The sequence below is a fragment of the Corapipo altera genome, unplaced genomic scaffold (assembly GCF_003945725.1).
Source record: "Corapipo altera isolate COAL_440 unplaced genomic scaffold, ASM394572v1 56, whole genome shotgun sequence".
Lineage (NCBI taxonomy): Eukaryota > Metazoa > Chordata > Aves > Passeriformes > Pipridae > Corapipo > Corapipo altera.
In genome coordinates this window covers 6,575,953-6,595,148 of record NW_020884896.1, presented here as the reverse complement: position 1 = coordinate 6,595,148, position 19,196 = coordinate 6,575,953, and the positions used below count along the sequence as shown (strand labels likewise).

Sequence of the window (19,196 nt, the reverse complement as noted above, 5' to 3'; positions counted from 1 at the left end):
AGAATGCACATCTGGTAAAAGATTCCCCATCAAGTACTCACTTGTTTTATATGGATAGAGAACTAAGTTTTCCAGAGCTGCAGAAAGAACACTACATTCTTTCTTACTACACAGCTCATCTGGCAGTGAGATCTCAACTCTACCCTTATCCAACTATGCATGTATGGAGATCACATGCCTACAGTCATACAGGTACAAACACAAAACCTAAACAACCAAGCACCTCTGCAAGGCACGTTGTATATTACTCTCTGCAAAAATACCAAAGAAATCTACTCAGGAAGAAATAATTAAATAACTTGTCCATACTGAAAACAGAACCAGGTGAATGGATTTCATGAGTGACAACCTGAAGACAAGAACCAATACCACCCTCTCCCCTCCAGGTCTCTTCCATGGTGGGAGCAGCTCCACATGCTGCTCTGATCCCGTGCAATCAAAAACTAAAATGTTCTCCACAAACTGTGCAAGAGCCTAGAGGGGCTGTGACAGACCCAGAAAACATACCATGCCTGTTGCTAGTGCTAAGGCATTCAGGCCCTTATTGACCTTCTTGGGGTCAATCGATAATTTGATGCTGCGACGTCCATCATCACTTTTCTCGACGCTGGTCACGATGCACCTGACCAGTGTCCCTGGAGAATACACGTCCGAGAGCGAATTCAAGCCCTGCCCAGCAAGATGATCAAGAGAGAAACATGCAAACTTTACAATATCAAATAACGTAAGAAGGCCAGAATTTGTTACTGAAGTAGCTTTCGAAAACAAAATCCATTAGGAAAGTCCTGTTTCTCTGTCAACACTACAATAAAAAGCAGGAAATGCCACAAACGGCAGGATCTCAACAGAGAGGCAGGGATGACACTGTGTTATGTCAGCAAGACTGACAGGTTTTGCTTAAAAATGAACACTGGAGTTCAGGAGACTGCAGCTGAGGAAACATCTCCAATGCTTACAGTGACCCTACTCTCATCTCCCTCTTTAGCAGAGAAAAACACCACCACCAAAGGGGTAGTGCAGATCCCACATCCACAACACCTTGGGAAAACTTATGGACTGCTGACACCAGAGACAGGGTAACAGATTACTCCATCCTCTTTCTTTCTAGCAATCAGCCATATCAGGATCATTGCAAAGTTAGTTTGGAAAAGCAGGTTCCAAAACAAGGTCAGTCTATGTTAGCACCACGCAGCAGCACATGGTACGTGCCAACACACAACTAAACTGCAAGGACCATGTTCCTCCCCATGCCCCTGAGAAATGCTTCCACCCTCACATCATTTTCCAATCAACTCCCTAACTTCTTCCCATTGTTGCCTACAGCCAGGGATCAGTATTTAGCTTCAGCAGCAGAGAGGTAACAAAAAATTTCTTTATGTTCAACAGGCTGTTTACAAAGCTCAAGGATTATTTAGCCAAGGCTAAGGGCTGCAGGTGATCAAAATCAAGTCAGCTGTGAGACTGGTGACCAGACATTGAACTCCTGAGCAAGACCTCAGGGTTGGTTCTGAGGTATTAACACTCCTTAGCTGCGGGCACAGATCACAGCCCCAGCCCAAGGTCTTACCTCTGGGAGTTCTCCTTGGGCCACCTGCTGGCTCAGCAGTTTGCTGTAGGCATCGCTGATCTGCGTGATCGGCACAAATCCCAAAAGACCATTGGGCAAACTGATGACCAGCTCGTAGTCACTGATCTCCTTTATACACCCAAGGAGAAGCATGTCCTCACACAGTGCCTGGAAAAGCAGAAAGAATAGCACACTGTGGACATCTTGGCAAGCCAGTGATAACAGGGTGATAAACATGGTTTTGTACAGAATCACTGATTCATTTTACAGATTTAGGGAGGAAGGAAATGCCATTTTTATGCAGCCTAGAAAAGAGATGCACACAAATTCAAAAACTTATGCACCAACCTGAATTGTGAGTGGTCCAATATTCACAACATTGTCTTTAGCAGTGGCTGTTTTGTCTGCCTTGAACTTTTTCTGCTTTCCTTGATCCTTTTGGCTCTTTTTTCTTTTCTGTGATTTTTCTTCATGGTGAACCTAGCAGTTTATAAGCAGAGAGGGAGAAAATTAAAGCAAATAAAGATATAAACTTTGCACTAAGGCAGAACTCTGCTGCTATGAATAAAATCAGAAGAAAATAGTAGGACTAGAGGAAAAAAGAGAACCGCCTTGCTAACTGCTATATGTCTGTCTACATGCAAGTCTTACAAAGTATCTTCTTTGGACTGAGGCTTTATTTATTTACTTTATTTGGACTGAGGCTTTATTTATTTACTTTATTTATAAAACTGTGAATCTTGGGAATGGAAACAAATGATCTGCACTACACTCTACTAGTAGAAAGAGAAAGACCAAATTTAGCCTATATCCAGTAACATCAGCCTCGCTATACAGTACTTTGGGATAAGATGCTTGTGGAAAGTTTAAAAGCTAAAGCCCGATCAACAATTTTGACTGAAATTTCTCTGTCATCACATTCAACATCCATCAGACATAAGGGATCTTAAAGAGATCAGGAGAAAGGTGAATGTCAGCAGCAATCTATTCCTGGGAGTGCCTTCTATAGTTTACTGTAGAAATAACAGGTAGGAAGGATTGCAGGTCAAATTCTGACAGCAGAAGAGCTCTGAGAAGTTAATCGAGAACATGCAAACAACGTACATCAAACAAATTGTCCTGCTCTAACTTTGGCTTGGATGTTTTTCCCTCTGCAGGTTTTTTCTGGATACCCCCTCGAGGAAAGTTTTCTTCCAAAGACGCCATGCTTGCACTGCTATGGGACAAATGGCAAAACAGAGATGAAATGTACAGTTGTTACACTTGTTCCTCACAAATACTGAAGAGACATAAGAGTGCACTATCCCCAAACAAAGAAAGATTTTGGATGGCTGCTCCACAGGTAGTCAGTGACAAAACTCTCATCCAAATGTATTTAACATTTGACTAAACTGAAGTATTACAGTAGTCCATCTAAATATGCACATCCCTAACACTTTTTACTATTGTCCAATTCTACTAAATTGAAGTATTAAAGTATTAATTTCTAAGGCATTTAGATGCACCGAATACGTATTCATAAGACTGCTTTAACCATAAATTTCCTAAAACAATATTTATTATATTCAGTGGACAAGTTGAAATTAAGAGATTCAGTCATCAAGGAGAAAGCTGTGAGCAAAACACCACTTAAACTTGGTCTGCACTTTTACTTTTTGGATACTACTCATAAAGGTTAATATAATTTGATACCTCTTTGTGCAAGTTGCAAGTATACGTGCAGAGGTACACAATGGATGTTTAATCTTACTGTTTCAATCCGTAAACAACATCTTATTTATCAGGTCACAATGAACACCTTATTACTACTAATAAATGACAATAAGCAGTATTAGTTGCAACTATTCTTATCTATTACTTATACTGTTATCATTATTATGCTCATGCTATTATTTATACCATTATTATTAACCAACAGTACTTCTACAGAAATCAGCGCTGAAACACTATGCTGTCTGTAAGACATATAAAACTCCTGCAAACGCGAAAACACATGACAAAACTAAAGTTCATCAAGGCACGCTTCGCCTAAGGGCTCGCCAAGCAACACAGACAGCTCCTCACGGCCGGCAGCAGAGCCCCACTGGAGCGGGCAGGGCTGACACTCTTACCTGTCCCGGGTCGCTCCCGTGGGGAAGCCCGGACGAGAGGAGCAGGATCGGCGCCAGGATCGGGAGGCGCACGCGGAGCGCCGGCCGGAAGTAACGCAAGGGCGAAGGTCAAAGGTTGGGCGGAAGTGGCGTCACTACTCCAGGAAAAAGGGGGCGGGGACGACCCGCTCCCCGCGCGGGCTGCAGCCAATCGGCGCGGGGTGGGGCGGCTGCGCGCGCCGCTCCGCGGCCGCCATCTTGTGGGAGGGCGCAGGCGAAGGGCAGAACGAGGCGGTTACGGCGGTGGCAGCGACCGAGGTACCGTGTGGCGGGGGGCGGCCCGGGGCTGGGGGCAGTCCGGTCCCGCGGGGCGGGAGGGCGGCTCTTCGCAGCGCCGGGCCGAGGCTGTTCCCTGGGGCACCCGCGACCTTCGGCGGCGCCGTCCCTCCCTCCGTATCCGCGGCGCCGCCGCGTCCCTTCCCGGCCCGAGGCAAGTGCGGGGTCGCGGGTGTCAGAGCAGCCGGCGTTGTCAGGGGTCAGGGCAACAGGGCAAGGGCACCCGGCTCCTCCGGGAAATAGGGCCCGTGTGGTGCTTTTACATCGGTCAGGCACGAGAAAAGATGACCTTGGCTCTCCAAAGCCTTTCCAAGTCGTGTGCGGCAAACGTTTAGGTGGCTGTTTTATTAAGGTTTTTAGCTATGGCATAGTCAGTCGAGTTATCCTTACTGGTTATACACCAGAAGTAACACTACTGGATTATGTTAGATAAGAGATAGATAATGCATAAGGGCTGTTTTAGTGAGCACAGCATTGGCTGTGTAGTTTCTTGTGTCTTCCTCGGGAGTACTGGTGACTGCGGCATCTGCCGGGTTTGGTGGGTAATTGGGGGGTCTGTGATGCTCTTAGGCTGAGTCAGAAAATAAACAGCAAATGTTTGTCCTATACATAAAATCCTCTTAAGAAAAACATATCTCTAAACATTAAAAGACCCCACCCAGCAAACACTGGAACGGGTTCTCCTGAACAGTTACGGAGTCTCCATCTCTGAAGATGCTAAAAGCCTGACTGTATGTGTTCCTGGGTGACCTGCTGTAGACTGTGTAATCTGCAGAGGTGCCAACCTGAACGTGCCGGTGAACCTGCAATTTGCTGCTGCTGCAGCCGCACCAGGCTTTTGTGTTTCTGAACTTCTTAGAGCAGATCTGAAACTTTAGTCCAGACACGGATAAAATACAAAAGTCTGCCCTCCTCTTAGTGGTTCTGGTGTTCCTGTGAAAGCACTTCTGAGGCTTTGTAGCTGGCTTAAGTAATTTTCTGATCTGAAAAGTAACTGGGGGAAAAAAAATGTTTTTATGCTGGGATGGGCAAGTAAGATGCAATAGAAGTGCGCAACTGAGAGCAGAGCAGTTCTTGTTAACAACCCTTGCACTCTGCTTTGGTGTAAAAGTTGCAAAGTGGCATTTTGAATCACAAAACAGAGTAGTGGTCTATCCTGCATCTTGTCATCAAGTTTTTGAGTATGTAATTGAAGCTGTTCCTTAGCTGAACTAGTGAAGAATTGATCTTAGCTGAGTGTTGCAGATTCCAGAACAGTTGGTAGAAATTTGTCTGAATTTAATGGTTGTAGGTGGGACTGGCAAGTCTCTTCTTTATAAGTGCTTTGAGAAATTTTCCCTTTTATAATCATCATCCTGGCTTTTTTTTTCATGTTTAAACTTGGTTGAATGAACTCTGAAAATCATAAATGTTCTTCCCTTCAGAACCCCTCACTTGCTTATCTGCTCGTGTCAGCTGTTTTGCACCTCAAAATACAGTGCTCTGGATGTACCTGCTCCTTTATGTGTTTCCCCTGCTTGTTGAGTGTCCTGAAAGCAGGTTTAGTAGCTGACAATGGAATGGTGAAGCTCAGTGTAGAGATGGATTTGATTTTCCTATCCTGTCCAACTGACTTTAAATTAATTGACTGTCCTGTATCGATTGTTAGGACAAGCAGCCATGGCTGGCCATGACTCGGGATCTCAACACCAGTTCACTGGATTTCAGAAGTACTTTAATTCCTATACCATCATAGGCAGAAGGAATGTATGTATATGTACATTAAGTTTTGTAGTCTAGTATAATGGTGTTTTCTGGGGTTTAGACTGAAACTAAATTTAACTTTGTTTTCCAGTATGTAATAGCAACGTACACAGCTGTTGCACTCATCGCCCTGTATTTCAAGTTTAGGCCTAAGAAGCAAACTCCTGCTGTGGCAGATAAATAAATGGTAAGTGGCTGATGTTGTTCCAGGACCAAAATGCTTCAATGCCAGCTCAGGAAGGAGTGATGAAGGACAAGTTGCCAATAAGTCAATGCAGTGAGAGAGAGAGAAACCACAGGCATGTGAACTTCGTATTTATAATTTTAAACCTCAAATAAACTATAGCATCGACTTCATTCTGGATGAAGTGAGCTATTAAAGGGAGTGTAGAAAGTATGGCATACCAGTATGCATCTTGTTCTTCTGGCATGGTAGATGGGACTGGGGCAGGATGCAGGGAGGAAGAGTAAGCAAGGAAGGAGGACTGGAAGGATGTTGCATTGAAGTCTGCCTATGACTATTAGGTGCTTCTGGTCTGTGCTTTTGCTGTAAAATACAGATAACTTGCTTTATAGGTTATTGAAATAATAAAGTAGTACTTGAGGACTTACTTCTTGGTTGTATTAGAATTCCAAATAGAGATTAAGGCATTCTGTTAAAAGCTTTCTTTGAACCAAGTAAAGGAGCACTGTATGATGGAACTGTTTATGTTGCACCCTCATTATTCAAGGCCTGTGCAGAAGTGATTGGAGTTGTATAGCAACAACACAGTGTTACAAAGTTTTGGAGTCACTTTCAAATACAGGATTTCCACTGAAATGGCATTTTCATGACAAAATGCAAGCTATGGGTTGTCCTTTTAGCCTGCAAAAAGGGATATAACACAATAAGCTTGAGCATTGTTGTGTGTTAAGGGGACATCAGTCACTTCTTTCTGAGTGTGCTGAAATCTGTTTGCTCGTAACTAAAATTGTTTGGGCCTGGGGCAGGGGGATTCTCAGTTACCACCGTGCAAGACTTGCTATGTTTGATCTCTGTTCTCTTGGCAGGTTGCTGGCATGTCTGAACCTCCAATCCATGTCACTGTAACGCAAGCTGATGGCCTGTTCTGCTAATAAAATATAAATAATTACTTGTTTTATTGGAAATATGAAATGGTGCAAAAAAGCTTATGTGTGGCACTTCTCTTTTTTTTTCTTCTGTCAAAAATAATTATTTGTAGTGGAGGTGGAGCAGCTGATCCCTATCACTACTGTTTAGGATGTGTTTCAACAACAGGAAAGTTAAGGTGTTCTGAGCTCCCAGCAGTAACCTAGGAAGTGTTCAAGGGCTTTTTTTTTTTTTTCTTAAAGCCATTTGTACGTGCTGGCCCTCTTGAACAAACCTAGTTTTCCTTTCCTATGAGCGTGTTTGCTGCACAGATGGCTTCAGCTCTATTCCATGTTCTGGCTGAATCATGGTGGTTGTAACAGCGTAATAAAGTAGCTAGAACCTGTCACCCACCTTTACAACAATATTTATATAACATGGCTACTCATCAATGTAACCATTTCTGATTACTTTGTTTCTCTTAGCAGAGCCTCACAGTTACAAGTACTGCTCTTGCTTCCATCGCAGCAATCAAGGGAAGAAAGTATCTTTGTGTAACATATAGGCACAAGCTATGTGGTTTTAGTATTTATTGTAATATCAAAAGTATAAAACTGTACAAAATACAAAGGCAGAATGTGGCAGTGTTTTCTTTAGGCTGTCAAAAAATTGTACTTAAATCCAACTGGTCATACTGAGAGCTAGGAAATTTTGTTGAGGTACCATTAGACAAATAAAATCATAATAATTTAATTTTAACCTTTTTTCTTTAAAGAAAATTTCTAAGTGAGCTTTCTAGTGACTTTTCCACACTTTATTTTGATGTATAATGCCTGCAGAATACCTTTACTCCAAGAGTTAGAGCCAGAGAAGAGATGAGAGGGGAGGTAGTTTTCCATTTACTCGGCCTTAGAAATGACAGGTTTTTATTTTCACTGGAGAGCCAGCAGAGTGTTTAAATGTTCAAGCCCTTCCTGGGAAGTGATGAGGAACACACAACAGATTTCCCTGCATACATCTTGTAAGAGATTGAAAATGAGAACAAACCCACACCACACTGGGCCTGGCCTTTAGTGGTGGCAGTTTCTGTTCAAAATCAGACACTCTACTTCCCAGTGTTCTGCATGTTTCACTGTTCTTTAGAAATAAACCACTGAGCTTTACTGGTTGCTCAGGAGGACTCACTGTGGTACAATGCTTTTGTGGGTGGAAACTGTCACTTTAACAGACAAGCTGGCCTTTCAAAAGCAAACTGATCATACACTTATCCTTTCACTCTGCTATATTGTTTCAATTTCTTAGCTTTCTTGCATTTTTTTATGTTAAACCTTATGTAGAAAGGACACAGGTTTTTAAAGTTCTTTTAGATCTAATACAAAGTAAAGGGTTTAAGTCCACTTTTTTAATAGTGGGTATTTCAGTTGTGCATCAGTCCCCCTCTTTATTTTCTCATTCAGTAAAGTATGAAAGTAAATAAAGTTCACATTGGTTGCTTGTCACGCTGACAGTACTGGCTACCTGTAAAAAACAGAGTAACAAGATCTGTGTTTCTGACACCTCCAAAGAGCACAGGAGTTTGAAATCTTTTCAGGACTTAGCACTTGGCTGATACAACCCATGCCCAGAGCTTCACGGCAGTTCTGTGACCACAAGCATCAGAGTGTCAGAGCGGCTCTGCCCTGGTTGCTGCTGTGATCCTCTCACCAAACCTGCTGCCCAGCACAGGATATAGTGAATCAAATTACAGTCTTCTTTCCTGAAACTGGACAGTTTTTGCTTGTGTTTGAGACTGATGAAACCTTTACTAACCATAAATTAAGTGCTTTAAAAAAATCATCAAGGCTGGTAACTTTTCACAAGTTTCAGCAGAGCTCAGTACCATCTCTGAGAGGAGACAGCTCATTTCATATATACATATATATGTATCAAAAGCACCACGAACAGATCCTTCTTTTACAGCCACGATGTCTTGTCAATCTCCAGCAGTTTCAACCTGCAGATAAATATGAAACAGCAGAACTGAGAAATGCTGCCTGCATTAATTTACACAGTTTCATTTTCCCTGCAACAGACTCGTGGGGATCCTTCTGTACAAGACATTTCTCCTTGTCTCACATCCTGAGGTCAGTTCTGCAATGCCTTGGCACAGTCCATCTCAGCTTCCCAATTTACTGTGAACTGTAGGCTCCCGCAGCCAGCAGCAGGTTCCTGCGTGTGAAATGGAGATGAACAACTGGGGTTGATTTGGTCATGTAGGTACCCAGTAACAAGTCCTGTGAGTTTTCAGGCAAGTTTATGTGTCCAGTGGCTGTAGTAAAGTCATCAGTTTCTAAATCTTCAAATGCCTTCACAGCATCCCACAGACGAACTGTGTTATCCATTGAACCTAAAAAGAAAAAAAACCCCACACAACAGTGTATAGGTATTTTATTAATAAAATGGTATATAAAAATGTTGCTGGGGAGCATGTTAACAGAACTAAAAGCTCAGAAAGCAAGAGACTATAGCAAGCATCTAACATACTGCATACACACATAAAAGTTACCAGGATTTCAGCTTTCCTGTAGTCTAAGCTGGTGTCCTGTAGACAAAGCAAAAAGAACTGCTCTCAAAGCACCTGAGTTTGGATCAAATCACCTACCACTGAAAAAACAGGACCATCCTGTGGGCTGGTCCTCCTTTTTCAGTAGTAGGTGATATGATCCAATGATCCAATGCCAATTGCAGGTAAAGTTTATGATTTTAAGTCACATAATAAGAGTTTCTTTGTATGGTATTGGGAATACAGTGGAATTTTGCAAGCTCAGTGCCTGTGCTTTCATTGGAGCACTGGCAGATAAATTGGAATAACCACTAAGCAGGCTGGATCAAACCTGTACCCTATCTGTAAGCTTTCACTCCTGCAGCAGTAGCTCCCAGAGGATTCTCACTGCACTGTACTTAGGAACATATTACTGAACAAATCTAGAATATCCCTAGCCTGGTTTCATGAGGAAATTGCCCTCATGTAATTAGTGTCTGTCCATCATTTCTTCAACTTGTTGGCTAATTTCAAGCAGTTGACAAAACAGAGTGAGTTTCAAATTCATGAAATAACTACACATTTTAAGAAAACAGTTCACGGAACATAGAGAGACAAAACTTTGTGCCTCCATGAAGGGAGAACTGGCAAAGGAGCTCTGGTATATTAGACACCAGAGAACCCATGTGGACAGGAAGGAAAAACAAGCAAGTTTCACAAGTTCTGCTGCTCACAGACCTGTTCATTAATATTACATGCCTGTATCTACATCAAAAATCTACCATGAAGAAATAGTAAGGGTGTGGATAACTCATATTCCTTTCTATCCCTTCCTCCTTCTTTAGTCCTTTTGCATTCCCAGTCCCATCCCATTCCAGTATCCTGCACCTGTCTAGTCCAGCCACTTTTTGCCTGCCCTAGGGTTATTGCTTCAGATTCCACTCCCAACACTGTACAGATTCACAGCCTTCACTATCATCTAAGTGCATAACACCTTTCCTTCAGTTCCTGGAAGGGTGAGGGGTCACATTTCAGTGAAGTACTCGCCTTTGTACCAGCAGTTGTAAGTTGCTGCTTTTGCTAAGCAAGTGATTCTTCTTTGTCTTTCTCAATTTAAGGAACCAATTATATCATTCCTGTTCAGACTTATGGAACACGATGGAAACTTCACTGTTTCTGGTGAATTTTACCTGATGCTAAAATCTCCCCATCTCTACTGAATCTGAGCGCGTAGATAGTGTCAGTGTGCCCTTTCAGTTCGCCAACCATCAAGCCATGTCCGATATCCCACAGCAGAACTCTTCCATCTGTTGCTCCAGTAGCCAGGAATCTTCCATTAGGAGAAAATGCCAATGAATGAATTGGTCCCTAAAAAAGACATTGAGGGGCAACCAAACAAGTTAATTAAGTCTACTCACATTCAGTCAGTCACGCTGTGTTTGTTTGAAACAGTATTGTTTAGAATCTCATCACAGAAATAAAATCTCTTTTACACTGAATGACATGGCTTTACCTTATGTCCAGTGAATATTCTTACACAATTCCCATTCAAAACATCCCAGAGCCGTATAGTCCTGTCTGCTGAGCCTGTGGCAATATAGTTGGAATTCGGATGAAATCGAGTACACGTGACATCAGCAAGATGGCCAGCAAATATCCGTAGTGGCTGATAGTGATCTGTTGCCCACAGACTGAAAAGAAAAGCTTTATTAATAAAAAGAACCCTAAAGAAGTTCAGTACCTTTATCTGTGGGTGCAGCTCCTGAGGAAGCCACAAACATGCTCAAAGGGCTGAAGAACCTCTCCTATGAGGAAAAGGCTGAGAGACTTGGGGCTGTTCAGCCTGGGGAAGAGTTGCCTCTGGAGAGACCCTATTGTGGCCCTTCAGTACTTGTAAGAAATATGAGGACAGACTTTTTATCAGGGCCTGTTGCAACAGGACAAGGGATAACAGTTTTAAACTAAAGGAGGGTAACTTTAGACCAGATAAAAGAAGAAATTTTTATAATGAGGGTGGTGAAACACTGGCACAGGTTGCGTAGAGACAAGGTGGGTGCCCCATCCCTGGAACACTCAAGGTCAGGTTGGACAGGGCTCTGAGCAACCTGATCTTGTTGAACATGTCCCTGCTCATTGCAGGGGAGTTGGACTAGATGACTTTAAAGGTCCCTTCCAACCTGAACTATTCTGTGATTCTACGACCTGTAGCTCAGTGAGAAATGAAAGTAATTATGTAGTGATTTCATACAGGTCATTTTATTAAATTAGCAGGAGATTTTTTTTTTTTTTAAATATACCTCAGAAGTGAGAAATAAAGAATATTCTGTCAAGCTGGTAAACAACTGGAAGAGAATACTTCTAATCAGAGGAGTCACATTAGAGGACATCATCTCTTTAGTCATCAGATAATATGATGTGTGTTGAAAAAAATAGTAAAACTACATTAAAACATTTCTTCAGTATTTTAACTGACATGAAATAAAATTCATTTTCAGTAATAGGGTAGACTAGAGTATATCAGCAAATCACTTTCAGGGTTAATCCACCACAAACTGACCCAGACAAATAAAAAACATATCCAGTTTCTTACCGAGCCACTCTGTCGTGTCCCCCTGACACAAAGTAATAACCATAAGGAGAGAACTGTGTATCCCATACTGGATAGTTGTGTCCTTTATATCCCACCAAACAGGTGAATGTTTGGAGACTCCACAATCTGACAGTGCCATCCTCAGAGCAGGACAACAGATAGTTCCTGTCACAGGAGAAAGTACAGTGTATTACATATCCAGCTCACACTGGGGCTGTGTAACCATTGCATAAACACTGCAAGATGATAAAACTGTCCCCTGAGCAGCACCTGTTTAGCATGTCACACAAAAATCAGCATTTTGGTGGGGTAAGCAACAATAACCAATTCAAGCAGAATCCAGTCCTAGGCCCTTATGCAAAAGAGAAGATTGGACACTGATGATTAATTCTGTACTGAGGGGAGAGAGAAAAAACCCCCCACACCACAGAGTTGGCGTTTACTCAGGAATTCCAGTTATATGAAAAAATTACTAGTAAACTGCTATGCTATGTTACTTTAAAAAAATCTTTTAATGTAACTGAACAAAATTTCAGGATTTCTTGAAATAGAAATCATATCGTGTTCACATTCTCAATTAATAATTATAGACTATGAATACATAGTCTATAATGTTCCACCCAAAGTTCACTTATCAGCTGTGTTTCTGTGATGGTTGTTTCCCGACTAGACAGAAGCAAAAGCAAAACTTGAGACATTTAAACCTCCTTTCTACTGTCCAGACTCCCATAACTATGTAATGGGTTTAAATCTCTTCTTTTAAAGACACTGATACATTATGAAAATGTCTCAATAGAATATGAGAAATTTGAAGTGTAATGATGTGCTACTGATTCTGGTTTTATGTTTTGCAATACTGTAAGTTAAATCAGTGCTGCAGTATTTTTCCTCTATCTCAGTTAGTTAAAACCCAGCTTAAACTACAGTTTGCAAAACAGATGGTCTATTTTGCCATCTATGAACCTCCAAAACAGTGCTGCTATTCTCAGTTCCCACTGATTTCAGTAATAGTTGACAGTGCTCAACACCCTGAGCATTATTTCTTACATAGTTTCTTACAAGCTACATGAACAAGAATTGCTTTAACCTGGAATAAGCTTCATTAAGAGTAAGTTTTCACTCATTAGCATGCAATTAAAACTGAAGACAAGCAAACTAGTTAGCTTTTACCTATCAGGACTGAAGCTGGTGCCATAGACAGGTCCACTGTGACCATATAAAATCTTCAACTCACTTGCTGTTTTCTCATCCATGATCCTCTCCAAGACATCATCCGATTCTTTGTCGATAAGACTGAGGTCTGCAAGATTTCAAAGTTCATGTATCAGAATAACTGTCAGAAGTTCAAAAATAAATGTCATCGTGACATCGTCTCAGTTAAATATCAAGATTAAGAAATGTTTGCATGGTATCCAGTTTCCACCACAACACATCATTACACAAACAGCAGAATTAAAGAAGCCTGGTTTCCATGAATTTGTGTAGGTGTTGAGCTACAGGACCTTCTCCTCAATCCTTCTCAGTTCCCTCCTATCATTTCCTCCAGGGTACCTCTAGTCTCTCGCCTAGATCACCTAAATCTAACTGTTCACTACACCCAGTGGTTACCATCCAGTTAAGCAAGATGGCTAGTTCCACACTAGTTATGGCCAGTTCCATACTAGCTATGGCTAGTTCCAAGCTCTGTGCACTGACCACCTCACAGCAGGGGTACATGACCAGATTTCTCATTCCTTTAGAATGTTTTTAATGGTAGTACATAAGATGTAATCATACATCTGTGCACATTTTTTTCTATGAAGTGAAGCATCTAACCACTGAAGACAACTCCCCTGTCACAGATATCTTTCCCTGTTCAGGCAGAACACAGCTGTCACAAGGCATGCACGCTCATATTAAGCGTTACTGTCTTAATTACCTGCTGCTGTTTTCACACTACGTAGCTTTTTTGGAGTCACAGACCACACTCTGACAGTAGAGTCGGCAAAGCCTCCTACAATCATGCTGGAGTCATCTGTAATATCCACTGCAGTCAGACCCTAGACACAAAATATCCATTTATATTGTTTGCACCTGTCATGATGCATTTCAAGTAGTACAAAACCCTAAGACCTAATTAAAAGGTAATTCAACTTATTTACAAAAATAGATGGAATTATTCTAGGATAAACATAAACACCTGTGAATTCTTGCACTATTAAAAATAAAGCTCTATGTATGAAGCACAGTCAACAGCAACAAATGGTAACTGCCTTCCAGTATTCTGGTGCCAAACACCTACTGCATTCTGTAGAATACACTTAAGGCCCCACAGGAAAAGTGAAAGAAGGAATTTTGGCAAAATCCAAGCAAAACCAAGGAGTCTTTACAGAGAATTTTGAACATTTTGGAAAATAAACTTTGCAATGCCTATTCCAAATACTCCAATAACCCTTGCCAACACCATTATGTCTTCTTTCTTTTTTAAGAGTAATGTTCATAATTTCGATTCCCTTTCCCATATTACCCAAACTCTTCTTTCACCAACCTGGTAAGCATTAAGGAATGTGTAGAAACAGATGGAGGGCAGGCACTCTGGGCCAAGACGCACACGCCTTGCAGCTTCCTTCATATTCATTACTTTATCCAGCTTGTCAGAGTCTTTCAGTTCAGGCAGAGGAATTCTACGCAAGAAGCACATGTTTTTACAAAATAAAAGCACCTTCCTTATTATTAATCCAAACAAATACTGTGAAACCTTCCCATGCAACCCTATACCTCAATATTCAAATAAGAAACAAGAATTAGAAAAAATGAAAGATTATGTAGAAGATTAACTGATGAGAGAGCAAGCCAGTAGCTTCAAGAATTTCAGACAGGCAGAGGAACAAGATAATTAATAAATTGATTATGACCTGAAAAGATTAGTGGGTAACTAAGTAAAACTTTATCAAGGGAAATCTAGATTGACTTGAAGGGCAATGACAGAGGGTTACATGCTAAGGTTTCCATTACCTCCCTTAGAAGTCTTATGGCTAAAGCTGTGTACAGCTGAAATAGCCAACTGCTAAAAATGCCATGTGAACAGCCACGCAGACTTGGCACAACAAGCCTGGACTTTAAAGGCTTCCCTATGCATCGTTTCCTTGGTACCTGTTTTGGGGAGGAGCATTAGGGTCCTGCTTTTTACTTTTTGACCCTACATTATCTTTTTTAGGTTTTTTCTTCTTTGGCTTTCCTTCCTCATTTTCTCCTTCTTCATCTTCATCATCCAAAGGCACATCAAACTCTGGTTCTTTCAATAAGCCAAAGAAAACCTACAAGCCAATAAAACACACAAGACAAAACAGTAATTGCTGTTCTTACCAAAAACTAATTTTTTAATGGCAACTTTTCAGTGTAAAAGTCCAAGCAATAGAGCTGCCCCTTTAAAACTTCTGTTTAATATTACCACATATGTTACTGCTCAGCCCATAACAAATGTAGTACATGTTTTTCTGGTTTACTTAGCAACTGATCTGGACAACTATAAGTTCTTCCACCATCTCTTAGCCCTTTCTTAAGGTGGAATCTCTACACCTTACCTAATTGATTTGTATAGTACTGTAGTATTACACAAACAGCCCTTGCAGTAACAACCGGTGGCAAGTAAAAATTACATCTGTTGTACAAAAGAGGAAGCCAAATAGTCAAGTGTCCATTTTAAAACTCCAGAGTAATTCACGAATTGGTTTATTTCAGTGGGCTGGACACAAGGTTGTCTCTCAAAAGGTTCAGCAGTTTCTTCCACCAAAGAGTGACATACTTTGATCTCTCTATTCCTGTCAACAACTATATGTACAGTTCACTTCCTTTGTTCGGTTCATACTGTCTTTTAAGATCTCAAGCTACAATTGTCAGTCTATACTATGGGATCTCCCTAAAAAACTAGGGAAATTTGTTTAATTATAGAAGTGCAAAAATCTTTGCCTCCTACCTTTGCTTTATTAGCCTCTCGTTTTGCCTCCCCAGCCAAGCTTCCAACCATAGCATCTATCTGTTGTTTGCTGCGAGGCATTCCATCAAAGATATCAATGTAGAGATGCTCCTGAACAATGTTCCAGATCTGATTGTTCTGCTTTTCCTGAAGATGCCTCTTCAAGAGTTGGTAAGAGTCACGGGAAATACGCAGCACAAACTTGCTTGTTCGGAAATCCAGCATGGTCTCATTACCTTTCATATGCTCTTTTTTGGTTAAGCTAGACAGTACACGCAGGTCATCCTGGTAATAGCACTCCTGATCCCCATGAAACCTATTGAAACAATTTAACAAAGGTTTATTAGGAAAACATTATCTCCTAAGGGCACACTTATTTACATTGCTTGAATGTAAAACATATATGTAAGGACCATTTGGAAGCTGCTGACTACACATGGGATTATTTTTCTGATGAAATTAAATTCATCCAGGGGAAGATCCACCAGTGATTTACCCTGCATACTAAGAGCATTCAGCAGTTAAAAAACAAGATGAAGAGAATACACAAATGGAACCTCTCAGGATGTCATACACCCAAAGGGTTCTTGCCTGAAGTAAATAATTATGCTTACATGTTTATTTCCAGAAATTAAACCCTAATTTGTGGTACCATACAGTACAGGGGATTTTTTTATTATACAAGACTACTTGGATGCCTTTATGTCTGATTCATTATATGAATATATACATTTCACAGTCTACATGTTTCTCACTCTCCACTTGCATTATCTAATACCTAACATATGTTTAGAGTTTTCCATTTTTACTCGACTTGTTATAAAAGAGTTGTGGCAAGGGGCATTTTAACTATTTACCGTTACAGAACCATTTTTGCTGATCATGTGGAGGGAGACACAGTTATCCTTTTGGACTGAAGTATTTCATAACTGGTCTGAATCAAAAAAACAAATTAAATTTAATTTTATTTTCAATTAATAAACAAATGAAACATAGCAAGAGCACAGACAACTATAGATTAGCCATAAATTAACATCTTTAATCTCATTTGAAGAATTTCAATGTACATGCTATGATATCAGCAAATACATTACTTTGGCATCTCAGTGCAATTTTCAAGTGCTAAAAAATGACCCCACAATCTTTCCCTAAAGATGGAACATCTCTTCATTGATACTTTTGCAGCAAGGAGTCCATCAGCACACCATAAACATGGTTCAAAATCTGCCAATGGACAGTTCAAAAGCATGTAGTCTGCACATCTTTCTACAGGAGACTGGAAAACAATTTAAGAACAGTTACTGCAATCCATGATGGCATCATTACTTCAGATTTCAAATCTCTTCAACTTTAAATAAGAAAAATAATATGTACATATGTAAATGTATACAAACCTATGCTACTGTAGCTCACAGGTTTAACCAAAGCAGCAAACACAAAATAACACAAATGCACAAACGAAAATGAATTACCTTTCAAAAAAAGACTTTGCCTCACTCTCGTGTTGATTGTAGACCAATTCCAAGTACATGTGCACAAAGAGAGGATAAAACAGCTGAGACAACTCTGCTCGATGACAGTCCAGGGAACACTCGATGAAGTGTTTCAACCCGCTGTAGTACTCCTCGTACAGCGTAGGGTCCCCTTGCTGGTTGTAGGCCGACAGCACTGCACTCACATCTGGCTGATCCTCCACAACCACGGCACCTCCGACTGCAAAACCATCAGCAAACAACAAGAGCTTGTCAGCCTGGAAGAGCCAGTGAGCAAACAGTGGCCACAACCCGCTGGGGGTTGAGGTGAGGCAACAAGCAAAACACGCCGTGTGACTGTTCAGCACCAAGTCTAAACCACAGAGGTGAAAGGGTGGTGGCACTTTACAGTCTAGCAGCCAATTTTCCCAGCACCTCCAGCAGCTTTTTGGGCTTTTCCTGCCAACAGCTGCCTGTAAGGTATCTAACCCAGTGCCTAATTCAGCCAGTATTATACACATAAAGGAAGAAGCCACTAACATCACCAGAATAATTTATCTTTACCACTAGGGCTAGAAACTCTCAAATGAGGAGCAGAATGTAAGACACACCCACTATAGTTATTTTGCATCCAGTAAAAAAGCAACTTAAGTTCATTAAGTGAACAATTCACTAAGAGCACCTCGGAACTGTCACAGAACAGGGACACTTTTAACATTCTGACAGCTCTGTTCTACACAGCAGTCGTTACACACTTTCATTGTCTTGTCTTTTACATAAAAACAATCGTATTAGGTGGCGGCAGGAACAAGCTGACTTTATGCTGTACATTCACTGGAACTCAGACTATCAGTTCCTGAAATTTCATTATACTATTCTGTAAAGCTGCCTCACGGAACCCCTTGATTAACAATACTCAGAAATTAATTATCCAAAGGACATCTCAGGTACCCAGCAACTCGATCCAGAAATGCAGAATGCCTCATCCACAAGCACCTTATGCTTCCATCAAAATGCAGCCTGTATATCAGACCTCCGTTCTCATCCCTGATAACTACAGTGGAAATCGAGTCTCCTGCTACTCTGTTAATCGAAATGGGACACAAAGATAAGGGGAAGCACCTCTCACTTCGACAGTGCTCCCTTCAAACACGACAGACATCCTATCCTTGGTCCCTTACTCCAGGAGATCCGGACTTCTCCATGGATTGCATGGGAAATGACACACACAGGGACCTCCCAGAAGTCCGGGGTAGACTCTTGGGGGCATGACCTGACACCGACCCTCGTGTTCCAGCACCACGGGGAAACCCCGAGGCTGCGAGCGGCACACGGGCCCCCCCTCCCAGGGGTCCCGCCGGGAGGAGGCACCGACCCCGCAGCGGCCGCGGGCCCCACCTTTCCCCGGCGGCACGGAGGCAACTGCGGCCACCCCGGGGCTGGAAGTCGCGACAGTGGCGACGCTGCCTCCGATGGCGATGGCGGCAGCGCCGGTGCCCCGGCCGAGCAGCGTCTCTCCGGAGTCCGCGTCGCTGCCGGAGCCCCCCAGGAGCCCGGCGCTGGCGGGGCTGAGCGCGGCGGCGCCCAGGTCGTCGCCGAGCAGGCGGGCTTCGCGGCGCAGGATCTCCTCGGACTCGCGGAGGTTGCTGCGCCGCAGGAACTGTAGCACGGCCACGAGGGTCTGCCGGTCCAGTGCCGCCGGGGAGGCGGCCGGGCCCGGTGCCGCGGGCTTCGCGGGCGCCGCATCCCCAGCGCCCGGCGCCGCCTCTCCCTCCGCCGCGGCGGCCATGGGAGCGGCGGGAGCGGCGGCGGGAGCGGCGGTGGCGGCAGGC

At 42.3% G+C, this 19,196-nt stretch overlaps 3 protein-coding genes across 5 annotated transcripts in view; 1 reads left to right on the top strand and 2 right to left on the bottom strand.

The window, feature by feature from the left end:
• The window catches only part of PDCD11 (programmed cell death 11), a 28,856-nt gene extending 25,087 nt beyond the window's left edge, over positions 1-3,769 (bottom strand). For 2 of the 3 annotated variants that reach the window (XM_027648074.1, XM_027648076.1), the window contains exons 1-5: positions 3,679-3,769; positions 2,672-2,783; positions 1,916-2,047; positions 1,568-1,735; positions 508-669 (exon numbers count right to left, since the gene is read on the bottom strand). In XM_027648074.1, the coding sequence (XP_027503875.1) occupies positions 508-669; positions 1,568-1,735; positions 1,916-2,047; positions 2,672-2,773 (564 nt within the window). In that variant the 5' untranslated portion in view covers positions 2,774-2,783; positions 3,679-3,769. The remainder of the gene's footprint in view (positions 1-507; positions 670-1,567; positions 1,736-1,915; positions 2,048-2,671; positions 2,784-3,678) is intronic. The other variant, XM_027648075.1, reaches the window with a different exon arrangement.
• Positions 3,770-3,848: 79 nt separating this feature from the next.
• Positions 3,849-6,905, top strand: ATP5MD (ATP synthase membrane subunit DAPIT). Its single transcript, XM_027647856.1, has 4 exons — positions 3,849-3,975; positions 5,642-5,739; positions 5,828-5,923; positions 6,787-6,905. The coding sequence occupies exons 2-3, from the start codon at positions 5,653-5,655 to the stop codon at positions 5,918-5,920; spliced, it is 180 nt and encodes a 59-aa protein (XP_027503657.1). The 5' UTR covers positions 3,849-3,975; positions 5,642-5,652; the 3' UTR covers positions 5,921-5,923; positions 6,787-6,905.
• A 496-nt stretch (positions 6,906-7,401) lies between these two features.
• On the bottom strand, positions 7,402-19,195 carry TAF5 (TATA-box binding protein associated factor 5; the record flags this gene model as incomplete). The annotated part of the gene is made up of 11 exons (XM_027648348.1): positions 7,402-9,212; positions 10,538-10,715; positions 10,861-11,038; positions 11,938-12,102; positions 13,108-13,237; positions 13,856-13,976; positions 14,465-14,600; positions 15,070-15,233; positions 15,893-16,208; positions 17,365-17,605; positions 18,763-19,195. Coding segments are annotated over 11 exons (2,280 nt in total), but the record flags the coding sequence as incomplete, so codon positions are not given.
• Between the last annotated feature and the right edge of the window lies 1 nt (position 19,196).